This window comes from Lemur catta, chromosome 3, assembly GCF_020740605.2.
Source record: "Lemur catta isolate mLemCat1 chromosome 3, mLemCat1.pri, whole genome shotgun sequence".
Taxonomy (NCBI): Eukaryota; Metazoa; Chordata; class Mammalia; order Primates; family Lemuridae; genus Lemur; species Lemur catta.
This window is the reverse complement of record NC_059130.1, coordinates 95,547,040-95,566,478: the sequence shown is the minus strand read 5'-3', so window position 1 is coordinate 95,566,478 and position 19,439 is coordinate 95,547,040. Positions and strand designations below refer to the sequence as shown.

Genomic DNA, 19,439 nt, shown 5'->3' with positions numbered 1-19,439 from the left:
TTAAAACAAAAAAGCAGATTAGTTTTTTTTTTAAAAAAAAGAACAAAGAAGTTTAAATGATGTTTTCTCATGTACAAATTATCATCTCACTATATTCACTTAGTTCACTAAATGGAGATTAAGAGTAGATCTTTCGATCCCATTACCACAAAAATCTCAGTAAGCAAAAATAACACTCCACTCCACCAAACTGTACTACTTGACAAAACAAGCTACAATATTTTATTCTGAACCTCACTTTGGAATTCACTGTAAAATGATATGGCCAGCCTAACTTTTAAAATGTTACATGTTCCAATAAAGAAAAAAACAGCACTCACCTTAAGGAAGTTACAGATGGACAAGCCTGTCCATACAAACCCATCTGGCCACAAAGAGAATCTGAAAAGTAAAGAATAGCTAGTTATCAGATGCTCCAAAGTAAATTACATTATAAATCCCACTGCAGTTCTAATTAAAACACTCTAAAAACAGAAATAGAATGCTAAAAGAATCACCATTTCAAAACACAAACCCACATGAAGGAAAAATGCTACTGAGTGATAAGAAGAATTACCCTGAGGAAGACAGATACGTACCAGAAAGCGTAAGAGAAATAGGTGCACTATAATAACATCCCAAGAAACTGAGACTTCGTAAGTTACCACAGAGTTGAGCACGCAGGTTCCCACTCCCACATAATTCTCCCCCACACCACCAATTTACTCTTCAATCAAAGCAGTGCTACCTTTATTGGTTTTACATACTGGACTTCACTAAGACTTCATCTAATGAAACAGTTCTTAACTTTAAAAAAAAATTAAGAGTAGCAATGAAACAGAAGGAGCTTTGAATTCAAATTCTAGGTTTTAGGTTCAAATACTAATTGTGACACCACTGAGACCGTGAAGAATTTATATGACCTCACTGAACCTCAGTTTCTTCATCTGTAACTTGGGAATAATACCACCTATATAACTTTATTTATTCACCAGAGATAAACTGCAGGTTTGTTGTTAGAATTAAATAAATAAACCAACAAATGTGAAAGTGTCTATTAGCACTACCACCTGGCACATGGGAGAGTGCCAATATTTTCATTAGGCACAAGGATGATCCACAAATGCCTAGCGGTAAAATAAATAAGTTAAAATAGGTATAAGAGTATACATACGCATACATTGCACAAGTGGTGGAAACTGTGAGCAACTAAAGAAAGCATGTTTAGCCTAAAGGGATCAGGGTTATTCCCAGTTCAAGCCAACTGTTGCTAGGCAGGAGTATTGTAGGCCCAGTATTATAAGAACTTCCACTTTTTCAAGAGAACCAAAAAATTCAAAATCTTATTTGAAATCTCTTTTTATTTTCTAAATACTATGTGAGCTAAACAAAACACTGGATTTTGCTCCAAGTTTGTAACCTTTGATTTAGAGGCTGACTAAAGTCCCTGCATCTAACTGTCCCTACATACACTGAAAAAAGAGACAGATACTTCTATTTCTGCCAGAATAACAGGATGGATGGCTTGATCACTGTACCCACTGAAAATAACTAAAATGCTGAGTAAAATGTTTTAAAATCTTTATAAATAAATAAAAAAAACCTGACAGAAAATCAGGTATGATCAGAGACCAAAAACTAAGTGAAAGAGGGAGACTAGAGAGGTATGTGAAATTAAAATCAGCTTTCCTTCATTTTCAGGGCACTTTGCCAAATCCTTTGAATTTAGCTTGCAATTCTAAGATCTCTTGGGACCCAAGATACAAGAGGCAAAGTTCAGGTCTTAACCAAGAGAACTGCCAGGAAAACTGCTTTTTAACCTGGGTCACTTAGTGCTGGTGAGGAGATGGAGGGATATGACAGCAGTGTCTTCCCTGACACTTCACAACCACAAGCTGACCCTCCCCTAGATTAGGATTTTAAACGCCTAGAATTTTTTTTTTAGAGTAACCAACCCTAGGATGTTAGTGTCCCCCACCCAATCTTGACAGAGGCAAATGCAAATTCTCTCTAGGGGAACTTACCTTTGATCTAGATCTTGAAAAATTCCCACAGGTAAGTTTCCAAAATAAATGAATTCACAATTTTAAAAATCACAAAACTCAGAAGGAAATCAGCCACCCCATAGCAAGATACAGCATAAACATCAGTTAGCATATTCAAAACCACAGAGTTCAGACATAGATAGGATCACTAGCCATCTTTCTCTACTGTTTTATCTTATGGATGATTTACCTGGTCCTTTAATTGCCTGTAAGCAGATGAACCTCAAATCTTCCTCTCTATCAGGAACCAATCTCCTGATCTCCAAACAAACATTCGTTGTAGAAATCCCAAATCTGCCATGTCTAAAACTGAATTCATCATCTTTCCTTAACATATACCCTATCTTGATAAAATGTTACAGCCTTTTCATCTAAGAATGGCTTTCAGGTTTCTAACTTACCTCTTACCTTTTGTTAGAGCAGAACACTTCTTTCCAACCCTTGATCTCTGTGAAGAATGACTTCTCTAAACACTCCTGGCCTCTTAGCCTACTCCTCTCCAAAGAGTTAACTTGGTTAGTGGGTAAGGCTAACGTAACAAAAGACTGAGCACCAGGGATTTAGTCTCTTTTTCTTCCTTCTCCATCCAGGATTCTATAACACAATGATCTGAGTGTGTCTGCCCTGCTAATCCAAACATCTTCTAGGATGAACTGTCCCACTGGCAGGTAGGGATGAGGGGCTGTGAGAAGTTAGCCAACTCATTTGGCTCTTAAACCTAAGCCACATTCTACAGTATCAGTTTTATCAAAAACAAAGGCAACTACTTCAAAAGTTAAACAGAGTTACCAAAAAACCCAGCAATTTGACTTATAGGCATATATACCTCAAAGAGAATTTATATGTTCCTACAAAAACCTGCACACAAATGTTCACAGCAGTATTATTCATAATAGCCAAAAGTGGAAATAATCCAAATGTCCATCAACTGAAGAATGGATAAACAAAATGTGGTTATATCTATATAATATCCAATGTGGTATTATTCAGCCATAAAAACGAATGAAGTACTGTTACGTGCTATAAAACATGGATGGAACCTTGAAAGCTTTATACTAAGTGAAAAAGTCAGACAAAGAAAGTCATATATTGTATGATTCCATTTATACAAAATGTCCAGAAGAGGAAAATCTATAGAGCAGAAAATCTAGAAAGCAGACTGGTTGTTGCCAGGAGAAAGGGGAAGGTAAAGATGGCAGATGGGGAGTAACTGCTAAGAGGTTTCTTTTTGGAGTGATCAAAATGTTCTGATAGTGGTGACGGTTGCACAACCTTGTGAATATATTAAAAACCACTGAATTGTACACTTTAAAATGGTAAACTTTAAGCTATGTAAATTTTATCTTAATAAAAGGCAATTTTTTAAAAGGTACTATCTTGTTTCTTCAAATGTGGGTTCTTATTTTATTTCTCAGTCAGTTCAGAACTCAGACAATGGAAAATGATCTCATACTATTGAGTTGCCCAAGTATCAACACCCTTATTGGACCCCCTATCAGTTACCATTTACTATCAATTTTAGCTCCTAGTTATCTTTCAAATTGGTGCTAGCCTCAATGTCTTAGTTCCAGTTTTCTCAATTTTTCATCTAAACTACTGCTCCTAAATGATATCCTGAACCCCAGGCTTGCTGACTGAAAGAACATACATATGTCAATCTTCTCCCTACCCAGGTCAACTGACCACCAACATGGGAATCTCACAAAAGAAGGCTAAGGGTCACAGTGAAGTCAGGAAATCTCAATGTGTCCGCCAAGTTACAAACTCACATCTCTGTGGTACAAACTATAACTGAACAATTATACTAACTCATTCAATTACATCCATAATTTATATGGTTTAATTTGTTGCCAACAGCATCTACAAGCATCTTCTCCAAATCCTTTGAAAACCAACATGCATCAAGAAAGTTTGAGTAGAATAATACAACCAGGATATGGTTAGTATTAATAAAAGCCACTCATTCACTAATGAGAATGCTCCAATATAAGCTGTTTACTGTATTATATTCCATTACCAACTGAAAAAGGTGCAATTCATTTTAATATAAGCAGTGTTCAAGTGTAGATTAACTCAGTTACAAATTATTCACATTTAGGAAGCAGTGTTATAACAAGTTAACATATATATAGTAATGCATTATTTGGGGGCAGGGGGTGAAATGGGACCAAGTATTTTGAAAAAGCTCCCAAGTAATTCCCATGAGCCCTCTCTCCTCTCCCACCTACACAGAGGAAGAATGCTTACAACATTCATGACTTTGGGTCTGCAGACCTAGATTGGAATCCCAACTCTGACGGTTACTGTGTCATCTTGGATATATTAAGTTCTCTGAGGCTTAATTTCCTCCTTCATTAAAAAAAGAAAAATTCATGCCTCAGGTGCCATGACAATAGCTTGAATGAAAGCACAACACACCACCAGATAAATGTAAGAATTAAAAATGTGTTGATAAATGTTATAGCTCTAAACGTCAAGAGGCTATTCCTTCTTTTTTTTTTCTTTTTTACTTCTGAATTCAGCCCTATCTTTCAAAAAGACTTGAATGTATAAAATTCACTAACATCCATAAAGGAACAACTTCTTTAATTCAGGTTACTTGGCTAAGCAGTGTGAATTGTTATACTATTAGTCACAGGTAATTATTAAAGCAGTCATGGAAATAGCCTTGTCTTAATCAGCCTGAATAGGAGAAATGGAAGGAGCAAAGGGAAAAGAATCTTGCTGAGTGAGTAGCAATCAGCTGTTCATCCCAGTTCCTCTAGATAAACCTGAAGGCAGCAGTGCAGCAGCTTGAACTAAGAAGTCACCTGCTTTCAGAAAGTGATTAAAACTGTGAGGATCCTCAATTCACCACAGAATATTACAATAGAGTCCAAATAGATAATTAAGGGAAACTAGTTTAAAAAAAAAAACTTGAGAAAATTGTACTGCAGATAGCAGCACTTGATTTAAGGGGGAAAAAACACAACAGTGTAAACTGTAGATCAAAATGGACACAAACTGAAAAGAGAATATTGGCTTTTAATAGAAGATAATTACTAATACTACAGAGGGTGGTTCTGTGGAATAGTGAGGGCAAAAATTAGAGTGCAAAGGGGTTAAAAATCAGGAGTAAGAGAAAAATAAATGTTTAGCCAAAACTGTATAAAGTAAAATTAAGTAGAAAGTGCAATAAAGTCAGGGCGAAGAGGTATAATTAAGAATTCAGGAAAGATGAAGAATATGTAAGAACTTTCATCATACTCTATTCTTTACAACTCTTGTCACTATCTGACATGATTTTTATTTACTGTCTGTTTCTCCCCCACTAGAATGTAAGCTCCATGAAAGCAGGAACTTTTACATTTCATTCTCTGTTATATTCTCAAAACCTGGTATATAGCCAGCACTCATTTATTCAATGAATGAATAAACCAGGCTCTTTAAGAGCTGGAAAAAGAAAAAAAAACTTAAAATAAAATCTGACTGAAACTCACCAGATCTTTACTTAATATAGTCTTTGTATCCATCACTTCTCTCCACCTCAAGCAATTTAGGACCAATCCACAGTTAGAAGAGTAATGTAGGTATTCAGAATATATAAAGAACTCTTATAACTCAATAACCAAAAGACAACCCAATTAAAAAATGGGCAATGATTTGAACAGACATTTCTACAAAGAAGATATATGAATGTGCAATAAACAATGAAGAAATGTCTGGCATCATTAGTCATCAGGGAAATGCAAATCGAAATGAGATACCACTTCGCATCCACTAGGAGAGCTATAATCAAAAGGATAACAAGTGTTGCAAAGATGTGGAGAAACTGAAACTCTCATACATTGCTAGCAGAAATGTAAAATAACGCAGCTACTCTGGGAAACAGTCTGGCAGTTAGTCAAAAAGTTAAACATAGTTACCATATGACCCAATAATTCCCCTCCTAGGGTATAATACCCAAGAAAGGAAAACACTCATCCACAGAAAAATCTGTACAAGAATGTTCATAGCAGCATTAAATCATAATCACAAAAAAGTGGAAATAATCCAAATGCCCATGAACTGATGAATGGATAAATGTGTTATATCCACACAATGGAATACTGTTCAACAATAAAAAGGAATGATATATGCTACAACATGTACAACCCTTGAAAACATTATGCTAAGAGAAAGAAACCAGTCACAAAAGACTACATATTGTATGATTCCATTTACATCAAACATCCAAAATAGGAAAATTTATATTAGTAATTACATTGTAGACAAACAATTAGATTAGATTAGTAGTTTTCTAAGGGCTTGCAGTCGGAGGAGGAGAGGTAAAAAAAAAAAGGGCCAGGGATTGACTGCTAGTGGGTATGGAGTTTCCTTTAGAGGGGGAGGGAAATGTTCTAAAATTAGATCGTAGCAATGGTTGCACAACCCTCTGAATTTATTAAAAAACATTGAATTTTACACTTTAAATTGGTGAATTGTATGGTATACAAATTATATCTTAACAAAGTTGTTAGGGAAAAAAGAGAGCAAGTTCAGAACCACCACACACAAATGTTTTTATTCTATCATGTTCTCTCCACTAGTACCACAGGATCCATCCCCAACCCCCAAAGCTGGAACAGGAAAGGGAGGGTAAAAGTAATGACTTCACCACAAAACAACGCTAGTAATAGCTATTATTTTCAAATCTATAACCCCTTGAACTATTCAGCCAAGTTTATTTTCTGGTGACCTACACTATAACCATACTGTTTATTCATTAAACATGTTTAATGAAGATACATGTATGGCTCATTAAAAAGCTTCATACACCTGAAAAAAAAAAACCCTAAAGGAAACCACTCTACCACTTTCTACAAATCAACTATTTAGGCTATAGTATAGCCACCTAAAACAAGATCAGGGCCAAGAAAAGACTAAAAGAAGATGAAATAGGTATGCTAATCAACAATCAGCTTCAACTTTTTAAGACTGTTTTAAGACTAGGAAGTTTAAGTCTGAACTGCCTCTTTTCCCTCCATATTTTAGGACTACTGCTGATAAAACAGGTGGTGAATATGGGGGAGGGGTGCTTCCTGGCCAAACATCACAGAGTTCTAACTTCTTCCAAACCCCAAACCTTACTTCCTGCAATTTATGTAAACAGATCACAGGCCACCCTCTTCAAACTAAATCATAACCCAAGCAAATAGCACAAGATTCTATTTCTGGGTCTGTCATTAACTCACTAGATAAGCCTGAAGCTTCAGTCTCTCTAATTTGTTCAATAACTTAACCACAATATCCAGTCCCAAAATCATATCATATAGTCTAATAAAGAACTTTTTTCCAATGTATGGATTTATTTTCATAGAAAATCAGAGGTATATGAAATTAAATCACACGTTTAACCTCTATTGAATACACATGAAATATGAAAAATCCAAAAGATTATCCATTGCAAAAATGTTGAACTCTTTAATTTTAAACAACTTTTAAAGTATTCACTAAACAAAGATGGAATAAGCTTTTGGAGGGCTGATGGGTTTTGAGGCTTTAAATTTTAGTTCAGTTATATTTAGAAAACCAAGATGCCACCTCACTGGATCCTGTATCTTTATCTTGGGCATTTGATTCATGTGCTTTGCCTGGTGTAATTCAAAGCAAGAGATCCTACCATACTGCTGAAAAGTAAATTGAACCTATCAGAACTTACTGGTTGTCAGAGGAATGAAATACTGTACTGCAACTGAAAGGAGAGGAAGCTATAAAGTCTCCATTGCCAGCGGTGTTAAACAAATAAAAATTATCTGCCTGGTCCCCAAAGTCAGTCTACAAACCACTGCTGACTCCCTAAGAATCATTTTCTATCCTATTCCTGGAAATCCTGATTTAGAAGTCTAGAGTGAAACTTGGGAAATCTAGTCATCAGAAATTCTCTCAGGTGATTCTGATACACAGTTTAATTCTGGAACTACTGGTTTAGGACAAGGACAGCAGAAAGCTTACCTACCAATTGCCAGTCGTGCTCAATAGGTAATGGCTGCCTGAAGTGCTACGATGAGACAGTCAAGTCTAAATACAACCAAAAATCAGTCTGCCGTGGACACAGTGAATGGACTATTTTTAAGGAGACTTCTGAGGTAAGAGACTCAGATCTGGACTATTTAACTGGCAGAAGCTCCAGCTGATTCTAGGAGGGCAGTAGACAGGAAGAACAGGCCTGGACTCTCCAAAAGTACTTATTAAGCTCTCAGTATTATACAGAAAAAGAAAACATGATTTCTGCTCTCCAGATGTTTATAATCTTGCTGGAGAAATAAAAATTCTACATAATATAAGCTTATTTAAAAAAAAAAAAAAGGTTTTTGTACCTTGAGGAAGAGTTTCACTTTGGGTAGCGGTGGGAGCCAGTGGAAGAAATGAGTGACAGGCCAAAAACATTATGTTATTTGGATTGACTGAAGAGGGAATCAACTGTGGGTTCCTGATCTATACACGTTTAAAGTGATGTATTAAGAAGATTCCACTGACAGCATTTTCCAGGGGGAAAAAAAAATGGGAGGCTATTATAATCAAGGCATGACCCACTAGAAGGCAAATAATCCACTTCATATTGTTTCTGTAACATCTGCCTCTACCCCTGGAATGCTGGCTCCTAGTGAACCAGATACATGTCAAATTAACCTCTTATCACCCACAATGCCTAGCACATGTTTTGTACGTAATATTCCAAAATGCCTGTTGAATTGTTGTGAAGGAAGAAAAAAATCTGATAGATATTTCAAAAGGAACAGTAACAGAATTTGGTACAGAAAGAGACATGAAGAGCCAAAGGAGTGGAAAGAGTCAAATTATGCCAACAAGGGGGTGCGGAGGGCGATGGGGCTGTGGTAAGAGATTTAAGAAACATAACCAAATGCAATGTATGTACCTGGTCTGGATCTTGATTCAATTAAAATCAACTATAAAAAGCCATTTTTAAACAATTAGGGCATTTGATTATGAACTCAACATTAGTTGATACCTAAGAAATATTGTCAATTTTGTTAGATACAATGATGGCATGTGGTTTTTTCTTTAAAATACATTGAGGCAATGTGGCAACTATCTTAATTTGTTGAATCTCAATGATGGGTAAAGGAGGGTTCATTATATTTTACATACTTTTGAGTGTACTCAGAAGGGCAGTTGGATCAAAGTCTTTTGGTGTTAGTTGCTCAACTCGAGAAATGTACAATTAATTCTTTTTCTTTTCTTTCTCAGATTTCAGGAAGCTAAGAATGACTAGTACTTCTGAGAAAACAGCCTAGACTCAATCAGAAGAAAATGGGCATTCATTTGTTAGCTCTAATAGGAAATCTCTCTGAATCTACTCAAAGAACTTCTTGTAAATTAATATGAGAACTGAATATGAGCCAAGAGAGTGACTCAGCTGCTAAAAAGAAACAAAATACAATCTTAGTCTTCATTAGAAGAATAATATCCAGAAAAGGACAGTAACAGTACCATGTACTCTTCACTGATTAGTTCACAACTGGAGTATTGTGTCCTGTTTTGAGCACCACATTTTAAAAACACTCACAAGCTAGAATGCTTACAGGGAGGGTTATCAGACTGGTGAGGAGTATAAAAACCAAATTATCAAGTGTAGAATGACTGAAGAAACTTGCTGTGTTTCACTTGGAGAAGAAAAATACTTCCCAGCCTTCCATCTCACCTCTACCATATAGACCCAGAGAAATATTTTCCAGAAGATTTCAAAAGTTAATGGTCATTCCACAGTCAAAAAAGTTTGAGATGGACTTTTCAAAGTGTTCAATATTCTAAACTGCTTTGTAAATGTCCAAGAAAAAGATATCCGGTATCTCCCAAATGTGACAATTTATTCATTTATTCAACTATTTACTGAACTCCAATTATTTGTCAAACACTCCTCCAGATGCTGGGAATACATGAAGACAGAATAATAAACGCTTTTAATATTCTGGACTCTGGAGGATAGTTTAGGAAACAACTAACCTGGGTCTCTTTCTATTCCTCTAACTTACATTGTGCTTCCTGATCTCTCTGATTATGCTCTCAGCCTAGAATGCCCCATCTCTATCTTAATTCAAACACTATTCTTCTCCACAAAGCTTTCTTGATCATAAGCAAAAACACTTTCTTCTCAGCAAACCCATGGCTCTTTATCTTTACCCATTTCTCATGAACAGACTATGCCTATTAATTACCCTTGGATCTTTCACAATGCCCAAAACAATGTCCTGCATGTGTTGGTACTCAAGAAATATTTGCTGAATAATCACCTTCAAATATTTGAAGGGTTATCTTACGAAAGAAGGAAGACTAGGTCTCTAATGTTCCACAGGGAAGAACTAGGAAGAGAAGAAGTTAGAAGCAAATTTTGCCTCAATTACAGCTAACAATAAACAGGTTACCTTACAGCTATCAGTGACTAAAGATGTTCTAAAAGTAGCCAAATGACTATGTATCAAGTGTTTTAGTGGGATACTTCACTGACCTGAATGATTAATTCTTAATATTCTAGGAAATACTGTTTATCTCATTATATTAGACAGAAGGTAATTTTTTATACAATCTATGTATACCAATATTGAAATTCTTAAAATTAAGTTTAAATATGAAATGTCCTTTCATTTATTACTAGTCACACATCGCTTAACAATGGAGACACTTTCTGAGAAATGCATTATTAGGCAATTTAATCATGTGAACATCATGGAGTGTACTTCCACAAACCTAAAAGGTATAGCCTACTACACACCTAGGCTATATAGTACAGCCTATTCCTCCTAGGCTACAAACCTGTAAGGCATGTTACTGTACTGAATACTGTAGGCTGTTGTAAACAATGGTAACTATTTGTATATCTAAACATAGAAAAGGTATAGTAAAAATACTATATAAAAGATAAAAATAGTATACCTGTATAGGGCACTTACCATGAATGGGGCTTACAGGACTGAAAGCTACTTTAAGGTGAGTCAGTGGTGAGTGAACATGAAAAACAGTACCTTAAAGAAGTGTTAACAATTTGGTTTTTCCTATTAGAAACCTGTCAGGGAATGGAAGCATATGAGGAGATACTTAAATCAATCTTCAGGATACATTAGAGTGCTATTTCTAGATGATTTATTGATAAATAATTACTGTAAGTAAACTCAAGGCCTTGGATGATTCTGGAGAACCAAAATTAATTTCTTGATAAGCAGAGCTAAATGACCAAATTCTAATGCAAAGAAAAATTCAAACCACTTAACACACTCACAACTTGACCCATAAGATTATAATCAAATAACTTATTAAACTGATTTAACATAACTGAAAGCAAAACACTTTGAGAGCATCAAGTGTTTAAACTGCTCTTCGAAAGTCTTAAGATTCACATTTTTCCAAATTTTCATTTGAACCATAAAAATCATATATTGTATGTTTTCTTTTTCTGACTGTAAAAATGATATATGCTCACTGTAGAGAACTTAGAAAATACAGACAGGTTCAAAGGAGAAAATTACCCATAGTGATGCATTCTCTCCCAGTCGTTTTTTCTATGCAGTTATAACTTCTTTATATACTATCACTCTTCCTACCTACCAGGCAAGGGACAATAGATTTCCCACTGTGGTAATAACCTAAGCACCCTCCTGGTTCCAGATATAATTTCTCAATGTCTAAATTTTATAGATGTGTACTCCCATAAAATAAGACCAAAACTGCTATTTAGTAATCCTTTACTTTCCCTCCCCTTCATACCTCCAGAATTCTACAAAGACAAAAATGCAGATTCAAGCAAAAATGTTTCCAATGACTAGAAATGGACCTAAATTTAACAAAGGAAGAAGTTGCTTCTTTTGTGTCCCCTAAGTCAATATTATCATACGATATATTCTGTTCCAAGTAGCCCAGGTGCTTTGGAGTCTATAATCTTCCATTTTTACCTCAAAAATCCAAAGTATGCTCCTCATCAAAACATTGTCAGTCCTCTATTAAAAAGAGTACAAGACAAGAAGGAGAACGCAAGGTCTGGGTTTTAGTGTCTACTCCGCTACTAAATAACTGAGTGACACTGTCTTGGCTTTTATCTCATTCTCCCCATTTGTCAGTAGGAATATTACTTGCCCTACCTGTATCATGGGCCGTTGTGAGGCTCCAAAATCCAACAGATCAGAGAAAATGCTTTTGAAAAACACAGTATTCAAATGTCTTTTGAAAATACACATCCCCTATAGTAAACACTATAAAACATGACTTCCACTGATATCCAAAGGTGCCATTTCTGACAGTGATTGCTACCCATGTATACATACATGGTGGGACTAAACCATCAATAGCTCCTTTCACAGGGTAGACAGGTAAAGTGTGCCATAGACTCACGGATCCAACCACAATAGCAGAAACCAGTGCCATATATATCCTTCACCTCCTGCCTTCACGGTCTGCTCCATCTTCATTTAGATGAAACACCTGCTCCTGATTGCTGCATATTTGACTGCTATGCCTATAATGAATTTCCCAATGTTCTACAGCCAAGCCATAGAAACTTTTTAAAGTTATTTTTAATAATTTAATAAGCACACATGTACCCGCCAAACAAAATCTAGGATCTTAACAATAACCTACTTTCATCATATTATACCATCTCTCATAAGCAAACAATTTGAAACTGTTATTAGTGAGTTCATGCAGTCTTTCTCCCCATTCCTCTCACAAATCTATGTTTCGACACACAGTAATTATTAGAAACAAGGCTTGTTAATGGTATCAAATTAAAATGAGGTCTCAACCTTAGGAAAAACATGATTCCAACTTCCAAGGTTTTTAACAAGGTCACATTAGCACCATAGTCTACCAATCAATCAGAAGGTCAATCTGATTTCCTTGATAACCACTGAGCAGGGCTCTATCTAGGCAGGAGAATTCACAACAGCTTTGTGCTTTGTACTCCAGGTGAAAATTTTGGCTGAAATCAATCTATTAGAGAAAGTCTCTTTCAGACACGGGGTCATCCTGGAGTAGTTGGTCAATTCTTCAATGACCCTCTCTACACTGATTTGAAGACAATGAAAAATAGCCAATGTGCAATTTCTGGAGATTCTCTCTAAAAATTCCCAATGAAGGACTCCCCTATCCCCAAACTGTTACCATTCAACTCAGAAGAAGAGAGTTCCATAAAATTTTGTTCTAACAACAGTTCTTTTTATTGCACTCTGTAAGTTTGAGTCCCACTCTATAAGTTTGAGCCCGTTACAGACTACTTCATCCATTGATGATAGGCTACAAGTCAGAGAGTGCAATGGTAACACAGGTCTGATTATACCAAAATGAAATCACTTTAGATTTATGGTAAAATTCTTGAAGCAACCAAAGTGGCTTAGTTATTACTAGAAACTAGGCCTCTAGTAATGGCGTCAAATTAAGAGTTCTTACTAAATACAGTACTAATTATCTCATATCATATATTCATATTTACCCTCGATTTTATCTTGTTAGTACTAAAGTTTGACACCAGATGAGTCTCATTTCCTTTTTCTTTCCTTGATTTTTGTCCTGATCCCATAGAAGAGTAATAATCACTTTGAAAAACACCACATTCTCAGGTTATCAGTTGATATATATGTCAAATAGAATAGCAACCAAAGGTACCTAACTACAAAAGGTTACTTAAGTAGAATGCCAGCGTTATACATACAAGTACAACATCTGGTTCCATATAACAAAGCTATTTCCATATCCCAACAGATGGCCCACAATAATAATGCTCTGCTGATCTGGTTATAACAAATTCTATTAAATCAAAAATCGTGTACAGCAGATGCCTCTTCCAATTTCAGTATAAATCAATCTCTTTGACCAAAACACTGTGCTTTGGTTCTTATTTGTGCACTAAAATCCAGTTATGCCAATTAAGATGGTCAAATTTTTTGACAGTTGTTATAAAATGCCACTGTGGTGTTTTCTGAGTTTTGGGGTGGAGGAGGTAAAGATTATCTCCCTCTAAGACTGAAAGGCTAACTGTTCAAAATGGAAAACAAAAAGTCACAGTTAAAGGAAGGCTGAAGAGAGAGGTAAAAGTGAGCTTTAGCTGTTTCAGGCCAAGGTTTCTGAATGGTGGCAATGTGGAAAGCTAAGTGACTAGCAAAGCCAACAATGAAAAAAAGTGAAAATGATGTAATTTCTGAATTGAGAGGCTATTAGCAGCGACAAACAAAAAAATGTACCTGAATGTCTAAACAACATGTATCTTTGTACAGTGTAGTGACAGGTCCATTTTTAAAAGAAATGTGGATGCAATGTCAAGTTAACTTTGCTGTTTAACTATATTCAAAATCTAATCTTCATATTCTAGTCATGCCCTTACTTATTACCCTCAATTAATTCATAACACAGTAAACAACAGTGTCGTGATTAAGAGCTAGTAAGTTCTGAAAACAGACTGCAGGGGTTCAAATCCTGGCTCTTTTCATTCCTAGCAATGTACTCTTAGGCAAGTTACTTAGCCTCTCTGTGCCTATTTCCTCATCTATAAAATTATGAAAACAATAAAATCTATAAAACTATGATAATAAAATAATAAAATCTTAGAGGTTGTTGTGAATATTTGAATAAAAAACGTAAAGTGCTTTTAGGTCCATGTTAAGGCCTCAAAAATTGTTAGCTATTTTTATTACCACTACCATTATTATCATCCTATTAACGCCATTGAAGTTCTAAAAGAAAAGGCAGAAATATCAACTGACTTGTCTAAAACAGCAAACAAGTACCAGAATCTGGGGAGAAAAGCCTTCATTTTAAGTCTCAAAGATTAACCATTAATAATCAGTGATTCCCCAAGTAAGTGGATTTCCCAGTCTCTCTAAGTCTCCAGGAATGTACACAGAAATCCTTTAAGTTGGAATAACAGCACAGATTAGTGGCACTAGCACAAACACAAACTAAGACCTAAGTGTGCAATCTTGGGCAGGTCACCTAAACTTCAAACTGTTCATCTTAATAGATGTTTTGCCTACATCACACGGTTATTGTGAGATCAAATTAGATAACGTATGAGAAAATGTACATAAACCATTAAAACATCATATGAATGTTCAAGGTGTCTTACTCATCTTTATATCCCTAATGCCTAGCAAAATGCACAACAGAGGTTATGATATAAAAGAAAAGCCACGGTATGGGGGGGGGGGTGTAAAGATGGGGAAGGGTTTAAAAGAGTAACAAATTCAAATTGTCTATCAACTGATGAATGGATAAAAATATAGTATATCCATACAGTGGAATACTATTAGGCAATAAATAGGAATGAAATACCGACACTTGCTACAACATGGATGAGCCTTGAAACATAAGCTAAGTGAAAGAAATCAGACTAAAAAGACTATGTGTTGTATGAAATGTCCAAAATAGGCAAATCTATAGAGAAAGGAGGTACATAAGTGGTTCCCTAGGACTGGGTGAGAGCGGGAAATGGGGAGTGGCTACTAATGAGTACTAGGTTTCTTTTTGAAATGCTGTTCCAAAAATGATTGTGGTGATGTTTGCACAACTCTGAATACACTAAAAACCACTGAATTGTATACTTTAAATCAGTGAATTTTATGGTATGTGAATTATATCTCAATAAAGATGTTTTTTAAAAGAATAAGAAAAAAAGTTTAAGGAGAGAACCGTTAAAAGTATAAAATCACTGGCTTTAGAACACAAGTTTGTTTCTTTTTCAAAGAAAAAATAGTGAATTTTCTGATATTTGAGTAGATCTGACAAGCGAACGAGACTAAAGGAAGCATTAAGAGAAAATATTAAGAATTACCACACCAGACCAGAATGTCTACAAATCCTGTGAAAAACAAATGTGGTATCTGTTCTTATTCTCCCTTTCAAAATTCTCTCTAAGGCTACAAATTACCTTCTTTGATCTAGTTCAACAGTCTTTTCATCATGGTCCTTGTTTCTGAACTTGGAGACCGTATTTGATACTGTCAACAATCCTACCTTGCAAAAAATCTTCCTATCTTTGGCTTCTGTGACACCGATGCACTTCCTGGTTCTCAGAATGATCTATTAGCCTATTATGTGACCCGAAGTTCCAACTCTCAAAGCTCTTTCCCCATTACACTACTTCCCTCCCAAAATACATGTACTAATATGTGTTTTACTACCATCTATAGCTCTGATCAGTGCAAAATCTACATTCTGTCTGACTACTCATTGTATATGAAAATGCATAAGGTTAAGTAACTTGCCAAAGTCCCTTCATGATTTTAAGACTTTCTTATGAAGATTTAATGAGTTAAACACATGTAAAGAGCTTAAAACAATGGTGTACAGTAAGTACTCAATAAATATCAGCTATTATTTTAGCCACTATCTTATGTCAGACCCTCATCATTTTAGTCCTAAAATTCTTCAAAAAGCATTCTAGTCAGTCTCCCCACTCCCAGTACACTCAGCTAATAGAAAAACCTTCCTCAGGAACAATATGCATCTCATTCTGCAGAACCCACTGTGGCACCCTATCAAACTAAACTCTATCCTTGAAAGATCCTCCACCAATACCCCCTCACCAATCTTAAGCTCATTTATTATTCACCAGTACAGATTCAAGGAACTTGCTATGTTTTGTACACTGCCACTTCTCTGCCTTTGCACATGCCCCTGCACTCTCCTGGAATACACCTCTTCCCCTTTGGAAATTCCTGTCTTTCTCAAATGTCACTATACCTTTGAACTCAGTTGCACTGTTATCCCAACCAGGAGTCCGATGTTGTTTGGTAATCACGAATGATGAACTTGTTTCTCCTATGGAAGAAACAACTTGTCTTCTTCCAACATAAGTTAAAGCTTTCAAAGAGACCACATATTTTATTCCTTGTGTCTCTTCACACAGACTACTTCACACACAGCACGGAACTTTGCAGAAGTACACAAATGCTGACTGACTTACTAAGAAAACGTGTCTCAGAATGTATCAGAACAACATTCTCTATTTTCCACTGCCCCACCTATACCTAGCATAATGAAAGCAGACAGAATATGCATTTACATATTTTTACTCTACAAAGAAGAAAAAGAAGAATATACTAACAATTGTACCACATGAAAAGGAAAAAAACAATTTCAAAAATATACTCAAAAAATACACAATGTGGAAAACAAAGTTACAATGCTGGCCATTTGGGAATCTAAAAAGCGACTTCAAGACAGTAAAATTTTTTATTTCACCCAAACTAATAAACTAAAAAAGGCCAAAATAAACATGTCCTGGCCTCACCCAAAAAATATCTCATAAAGATATGAGAAACTCCTCAATAACTTCAGCAACACAAAACCAAGAAGATTCACCTCAACTCCGAGATACAAAACCAAAAAGGGTAATCCTCATATTTATCTAAAAAACTAAAAAATTCAAACACATCTATATATGCCACCAGACAGAAAAACAGACAGGAGTTACTGCTTTTCTATAAATATTTGCTAAGACTAGGAGGAATAAAAGGCTTCTCTCACTGCTTACTGTGGCCTATTCCCTGCAAGGGAGCAATCTGTGGTCTCAAAAGAGCAAAACACAGGAAGATGGAAACCCTAACCTGGAAGAGACATTAGGGAAAGAAAGAAATACTCAAAACACATGTTTCAAAGCTAGTTTCAAGAAACAGACAGTGCAAATGTATTCCATAGAAAGAGAGGAAAAGTAAAATAAAAGAGCTTCCATAAACTAAGTAACTTACTAAGTGAAACTACCTAGCACTGCCTTGCAAGAAAACAGCTATGCATTTAACACTCCTAGGACATAGATGCTTTTTCACAAAATAGAAGGGAAAAAAATAAAGACAAATAAATGTCGGGAAAAGACAAAAAAAAAAAAAAAAGATGCCCACCAATCTCTAACTCCCTGGCTCCAAGAATCCAACTAGGAACAACACAGACGTGGACTGTGCCAACACAGAACAGAAAAACCTTCGCCAATCATACCACAAAAAGTAGAACAGAGAAATGAAAACTGTACACCTGAACGCCTCGGTAGCAAGTGCTTATTCTTATTCTCTCTTTAGGATTAAGCAGTAGAGAAAAGAACAAGAGAAGCTAATGGGAAAGGAGAAAAGATGTCAATGAAACTAAGCCCTGTTATGTCCCCTACTAGTCTCAATTTCAGAGTACAACTCTTGATTCTTCCACCTAACCAACAGTCAGCCTCGGCAAAACAACTGACCATAACACCTTCCACGCCACTAGGAGGAAATCACAGAGGAACAACCATCCCGTTAACCTCCCTCCTCACCAGCTGCAAAAATGGAGGTGGGGTGGGGGGGACACCCTACCACGTGGGCAGGATGCAACACACACAGGACAGCAACACGTACGCATGGAACGGCTGCCTTTGCTCTAATGCCAGCAAAGGACACAGCGACAGGATGGGCGGGAACGCAGGCCCCCTCGCACGGGCCTCCTCACCCCGAAGGGCACCCCGAGGCGTGAGCTACAGCCTGCCTTGCCAGCCGAACAGCGCCCCCAAGCTTGAATGGAAGAAGCTGCATCGTGCCAGGGGGCCAGCGCAGGCCAGGGGGCAGGTCACGGAGGGAAAGAGACTGTCACTGTCCTCGGACTCTGAGCCCCCGGGGTCCACGTCTGGTTCCCCGGGGCCCCGCCTGGGGGAGGGGCGGGAGGCGCGGAGCCGCTGCTTCCCGGCTGAGGGGCAGCAGCAGCTGAGGAGAAGCGCCGCGGGGGAGGGAGGGACCCAGCCCTCGCCACCCGCCCGGCCCCAGGCTGGGCCGGGGCCCCCTGCCCCGCCCGCCGCCACCCCGCAGCGCAGCCGCGGCTGAGAGAAGGGAGAGGGCGTCTCGCGGAGGGCAGCCCTTGCCTCTGTCCCGGGAGATGCCCCAGCCCCGCCTCCTCGCCCGCCGCTCCGGCCGGACCGCCTCAGCGCGGGCACTTACCTCAGGCTGCGCAGGCCGGGACGGCCCGGCCGAGCCCCCGGCCGCTGCGTGCGTCTCCACCCCCCGGGAAAGACCCCAACGGCGCCTGGTGCGAGCGGCCGAGGCCCCGAGCAGCGCCGACAGCGGCGGCGGCAGCGGGAGCAGCCAACATCCGGGGCCGCGCACCCGGAACTACTTCCCGACCCGCTCTCCCTCCCGCCCCCGCCCCCACGGCCGCCGCCCCCGCCTCCTGCGACGTCGCTGCGCCACCGGCCCGGCGTTTGCGCCGTCACGGCCTTTCGCGGTCACGTCCGTTTCGACGCGCGCGGGATCCCTCCGCTGGGACAAGTAGTGCCCCGGGACTCCCGGGGATCTGCCTGAGCGCAGCCCGCGTCAACTAGCGGCCGGCGGTTCCGAGCGACTTGAGGTCCCTGCGCCTCAGATTGGCTTCTGGGGAGCGAGGGCGGCGGAGACGGCCCCGCAGTTGAGGACAGCAGGGATCGGTGGCCTTGGACCCTGC

General features: G+C 38.0%; 1 protein-coding gene across 4 annotated transcripts in view; it reads right to left on the bottom strand.

The window, feature by feature from the left end:
* Window positions 1-19,151, bottom strand: part of FOXJ3 (forkhead box J3) — a 125,225-nt gene extending 106,074 nt beyond the window's left edge. For 2 of the 4 annotated variants that reach the window (XM_045545722.1, XM_045545725.1), the window contains exons 1-2: window positions 18,941-19,151; window positions 321-381 (exon numbers count right to left, since the gene is read on the bottom strand). In XM_045545722.1, coding sequence (XP_045401678.1) covers window positions 321-364 — 44 coding nt within the window. In that variant the 5' untranslated portion in view covers window positions 365-381; window positions 18,941-19,151. Of the gene's footprint in view, window positions 1-320; window positions 382-8,001; window positions 8,063-18,940 lie in introns of those variants that run through there. The other 2 variants (XM_045545724.1, XM_045545723.1) reach the window with 2 other exon arrangements.
* Between the last annotated feature and the right edge of the window lie 288 nt (window positions 19,152-19,439).